This window comes from Medicago truncatula, chromosome 4, assembly GCF_003473485.1.
Source record: "Medicago truncatula cultivar Jemalong A17 chromosome 4, MtrunA17r5.0-ANR, whole genome shotgun sequence".
NCBI lineage: Eukaryota > Viridiplantae > Streptophyta > Magnoliopsida > Fabales > Fabaceae > Medicago > Medicago truncatula.
In genome coordinates this window covers 56,052,545-56,058,296 of record NC_053045.1, presented here as the reverse complement: position 1 = coordinate 56,058,296, position 5,752 = coordinate 56,052,545, and the positions used below count along the sequence as shown (strand labels likewise).

Genomic DNA, 5,752 nt, shown 5'->3' with positions numbered 1-5,752 from the left:
GTTTTGGGATACTGGTTTAGGATCTTAAATGATAATTTTTTATGAAAGTTTGTGCAAACAGAGCATAGAAAATTGAAAACTTTGACTTTTTTAAAGAATAATTACATAATTTAGTATGTTTAAAGAGTACTCCGGCACACTCGTTAACAAGACCCAAAAATTATTTCATGTCAAAAGTTGATCGCAAAAGAAAAATTTATGTCAAAAGTTTATTCTAAAATTTCTACAAATATCATCTCGAAAAAGAAAAAGTTACAGCATGCTCTTAGTTGTAATATTGAAAACTAAAATATTCCTTCGCATTGTAACATTATTACATTAATAACATGTTTCAGTTTAGTGGGTTTATTATTTTTGTTGTAGTTGGAACTTAGATTTGTGTGTTATGTAAAGTGATTTATTTTAAGAGCAATGATATTTAATGCAAGTGTTCAAACCCGCATTCCAACGTTTAAAATGACTCTGCAATATTTTCTCAAATGAGTTGCTCTGACAAGGACAATTCCAAATAAAGGAGTATATAAAAACATCAATATATGCAGGTTGCATTAGAGAATGACCATACGTTACGATGAATGGATAACATATTCTAATTCTACTCGGCATTCAACAAATATTAATGAAAGAAGGAAATGTGAAAGGAATATGGAAAAATGACCACGCGGGCAAGATAGTAAATTTGATCGTCATCATCAACCTCATCTCTTACATGAAAAATGACCACGCGGCAAAGATTAAGCCTAATTAAGTTTCTCAAATCTAGAAGGGGGGGAAGAGGGGACTAAGGAATAATAAGATTTTTAAAATAAAAAACAAATAGAAAAGAAGTTGCCATCAAACTAACAAAAAAGAGAGGCCATGATGGTTGGTAGAAGGGCTGCGATGATGGACGATGCTCTTCGTTTCTCCATCAAATCTTAGATCTTGAAGAGGAGACCACCATGGGTTGCAAAGAAAGGAGCAAACACCAGAGACTCCACTGCCATCAGCTTGATAAGAATGTTAAGGGATGGACCAGATGTGTCCTTCAATGGGTCCCCAATGGTGTCACCAATAACTGCTGCCTTGTGTGGGTCTGACCCTTTTGGACCAAGGCTTCTTGCATGCTCTGAGGCACCAGCCTGTTTCAAGTTGCAACACCAAATGGTTGAGTATTTTAATAATATAATAACATCCAACAGCATATCATATAGAATCATTAAAAATCATATGATATCACATCACATAATCAAATTGATACAGCTCAAACTATTCAATAAAATAGTATTTACCTCAATGTACTTCTTGGCATTATCCCAAGCACCGCCAGTGTTGGATGCAGAGATAGCAATCTGTAATTAACACACCAACCACAGTGCAAAAATTAATAAGTAAATACATAATAGATTGATTGTATTAGAAGCAGCAGACAGCAAAAATGAAGTAGGTGCCCTGAATAGCTTACTAAATAAATAACAGTGTACCAAACATTAATTACCTGTACACCAGACACCAAGGATCCAGCGAGGACACCAGAGAGTGTCTCCACACCAAAAAAGATCCCAACAATAAGGGGTGTGAGCATAACAAGGGCACCAGGTGGGATCATTTCTTTGATAGATGCGTCGGTGGAGATTGTAACACATGTGGCATAGTCAGGCTTGGCAGTTCCCTCCATCAAGCCAGGAATGGTGTTGAATTGCCTGCGGACTTCCTCAACCATCTTTAGAGCAGCACTTCCAACACTCTTCATTGTCATGGCAGAAAACCAGTAAGGGAGCATGGAACCAACAAGCAAACCAATGAAAACCTTGGGAGTCAGCACATCAACTGTCGTAATACCAGCTCTGCTCACAAAGGCACCAAAGAGAGCCAAAGACACAAGGGCGGCAGAACCAATAGCAAACCCCTATAACAGAGTAACATCATATATCAGGAAGATGAATAAAACAGATTGAACTGGTTAAAGAGAGAAAGAGGAAAACCAAACCTTTCCAATGGCGGCAGTTGTGTTTCCTGCAGCATCCAGAGCATCGGTTCTCTCTCGAATTCTGTGACTCATGCCTGCCATCTCAGCAATACCTCCAGCATTGTCACTGATTGGACCGTATGCATCAATGGCTAATCCGGTGGCTATGGTACTCAACATTCCAAGTGCAGCAACAGCAACACCGTACATGGCAGCAAAACTGAAACTAACAAAAATACTAATTGCAATGGCAAAAATTGGAATGATAACAGACTTGTATCCCAAGGCAAGGCCAAATATAACATTGGTAGCAGCACCAGTCCTGCAGGAGTCTGCAACATCTTGCACAGGACTGCAAAAAACAGAAAGAAAATGTTTAGTCCAGTTAGCATATAATCAATTAGATGAATGGGGAAAATGCAAAATATGAATCCATGATTGCTTACCTGTATGCATTGCTGGTATAGTATTCAGTGACAAATCCAATGATAAGCCCTGCCCAAAGACCAACTGCAACACACAAGAATAGCTGCCTGCAAGCCAAATCAATCCAGTGAGTGCTAAGATATTAAAATTACCATTCAAATCATTATTTAATAATAGACTGGAACACATCCATTAACAATTATTTCGACACAAAAGCGGCTCCTAACAAAAAGCTATGAAACGTACCAGTTCTTGACATCCTTCTGCTCTCCAAAATTGAAGATGGTGAAGGAAGCTGGGAGTGCTATCCAACTAACAATAGCAATTCCAACAGTCATCAGTGCAGTTGAAATAACAAGCTGTTTTTTCAATGCAGGCTCAATTTCTTTTACAAGTTTGATCTCAAAAAAGTCGGTTGCAAATAAGGTGGTGAGCAAACAAACAAGGAGGCCCACAGAACTGATGATAAGAGGGAACAACATGGGAGTGAACTCATGATTCACTCCAAAAGAAGAGATAGAAGCAACAACAAGGGCAGCACAAGATGCCTCTGCATATGAACCAAATAAATCGGATCCCATTCCGGCAATATCCCCAACGTTATCACCAACATTGTCAGCAATCACCTGAATAATACAAGGATTCATACAGACATAAGCAAAGGTTTAAATAAATAAAAAATGTTTATAAAGGAAAAAGGGAACTAGTTTCAGGATGTAATTTCTTACAGCTGGATTTCTTGGATCATCCTCGGGAATGTTCCTTTCAACCTTGCCAACAAGATCGGCACCAACATCAGCAGCCTTAGTGTAGATACCTCCACCAACTCTTCCGAACAAAGCCATAGAAGACCCACCAAGACCATAACCAGTGATGGCCTCAAATAGACCACCCCAGTCATCACCATAGTAAATCTTGAACAAGTTGATGGTAATGTAAAGAACCAAAAGACCATTAGCAGCGAGGAGAAATCCCATAACTGCACCTGATCTGAATGCAGTAATGAAAGCCTTTCCAACACCCTTTCTCGCTTCAAGGGTGGTTCTTGCATTTGCGTAAGTTGCAATTTTCATTCCAAGGAAACCAGAAATAACTGATGTGATGCCACCAAGGATAAATGCTATGGTGCTGAAAAGGGCTGTGGCAAGAGCTGGCTTACACATCTTAGTTTCATCGTAAGTGCAAGGCTGATGGCTTGTGCTGAATCCTTCCACAGAGCCAAGGAAGAGGAATATCAAAATGGCAAAAGCCACCATGAAGATTCCCACATACTTGTACATAGTGAAAAGGAAAGATGTTGAACCTGTTAAAATTCAAACATCAATAAATAAGTGAACTATTCGTTATAAAATATGGAAAATGCTAACAAGAGTTGAGGAATCATATATAGTAAATATGTATTGGAACAGGAAGGTATCATCAATGTTCTAAAAGTCTAAAAATGCTTTTTTAAATACAAACTTTCCCATCCCCGTGAGCTTAGCTCAGTTGGTAGGGATATGGCATATTATATGCAGGGGCCGGGGTTCGAACCCCGGACACTCCACTTCTCCACAATTTAATTGTGTGAGCTCTAGCCACTAGACTACTTGACCAAAAAAAAAAAATACAAACTTTCCCTTTTTTGGCTCCTTGATAATTGTTAGAATGACCCATAAAATATATCCAAAACATTGAACATTGATAAAAATGTGGACATCTAGCCAAGCAAAGGTAGTAACTCATTTCAATTCAATTAATACTAAATTAAAATTAACTAAAGCTGAAAGAATAAACTTTTCAAGGATAAAATGATGTTTAGTGATAAATTCACACTTATATTATATATATGCTATTTAGTGTTAACTATGGGAAAAACCTTGCAATTCATAGTAAATAACAGGATGAAAGCGTCAAACCAAATTCAAATACAGACATATCACTTGGGACCACTCAAACTTATTCAGTTTATCCATAAACGGATAAACAAACAAAACCCAAACTACTCAAAAATAAAAGATCAAAGCCAACTACATAGAAAATACAAACACAAAAAACGGATGATTTTACAATACTGAATTATCTCCTGTATCAATTTCAATGATAATAATTAAGATTTTACAAGAGGTAAAATATAATAAAATAAGTAGGGTAAAGCAAAACAAAACGGAACCAAAAATAAACCATACTAATTTAGATTGCGAAATACTAATTTACTATTAGATTTGGACGTGTGGTCCCAAATTCCACAACCACCTTCATCCCTTTATCTTTTAATAATCAATATATCATGAACTGTTCAAATCACGCTTCATACAATTCAACACGTTGCAATAATATCTACAATTTCATCACAAAACACAAAAACAAAAAACATAGTGAAACAAAAAAAAAAAACATTTCACAATCTGAAAAAACAAAATCACCAGATTTCACATCTAAATCACAGATCCACAACACATAAGTAACAAGATCTAACATCAAAATTCAAATCCGTAACCTAAAATAATTGAAAAAATAAAAATTAACAAAAAAATAGTTCTATGGTTAGTTAGATCTACGAATCCGAGATTCAAGAGAGGGATAGAGATTATACCTTCGGAAATAGCGTTCTGGATTTCAGCACATTTGAGAACGACGTTATGGTCGTTGATACCTTCTTCTTCTTCGATGAGAGAATCATTGTAACCATTTTTGCCAGGAGCTTCAGTAGCAGAGTCTCTTCCAGCAGTGAGCTTGACTTTGGAAACGAGAAGCCATTGGAAAAGTGCAAAAGCGATTCCAATGACAGCACAAACAGGAATCAAAATCTCAGTACCGAGATCTGGGAGAATTACTGCTCCCATGGCGAGAAACAGAGAAAGAGAGACGAGAAATAACGAGAAAATGAGAAAATGAAGGAAGAAGAATGAACGAAGTGTGAAATGGTAGAAGGGGGGTGATGAGGGTTTTATATGTGGGAGAGAGAGAAGATAGGGTTGGAATGATGACGGGAGAGAGAGAGTGTTGTGTGTGTGGTTGAGATAATATAAAATTAAATTAAAAGGAATAAATTAATTACATTTATTGTCATTTTTACGACTAGATGGGAATGGACGATGGAAATGTGTGTGAATTGTTAAAGCGACTAGATCTCATTTTTAGGCTTTTTTCCATTTTTTTTTTTTTTTAAATATTTCATGTAGTAATTTAACACTACTACGGTAGATAATTCGATATATCAATACATGTTCATTGCTTGGACGGCTCTAATTCTTAACAGATGGGGTTTTACGCATATGATTGGGTTTTTCTCAACTATAGATTAGTTGTGGTGGCAAAAAATTAAAAGCAATTTAAGTTTGGCTCTTTTTTATATTGAGTGTTATTTTAGATTTTTATATAGATTAAAAAATTTGA

General features: G+C 36.5%; 1 protein-coding gene across 1 annotated transcript; it reads right to left on the bottom strand.

Moving 5' to 3' along the window:
* Positions 1-635: 635 nt before the first annotated feature.
* On the bottom strand, positions 636-5,322 carry LOC11438181 (pyrophosphate-energized vacuolar membrane proton pump). Its single transcript, XM_003609415.3, has 8 exons — positions 4,950-5,322; positions 3,103-3,677; positions 2,621-3,000; positions 2,395-2,481; positions 1,970-2,300; positions 1,478-1,888; positions 1,272-1,331; positions 636-1,121 (listed from the first exon to the last, which is right to left on the bottom strand). Exons 1-8 carry the CDS (start codon positions 5,197-5,199, stop codon positions 918-920), a joined length of 2,298 nt encoding a protein of 765 aa, XP_003609463.1. The 5' UTR covers positions 5,200-5,322; the 3' UTR covers positions 636-917.
* Between the last annotated feature and the right edge of the window lie 430 nt (positions 5,323-5,752).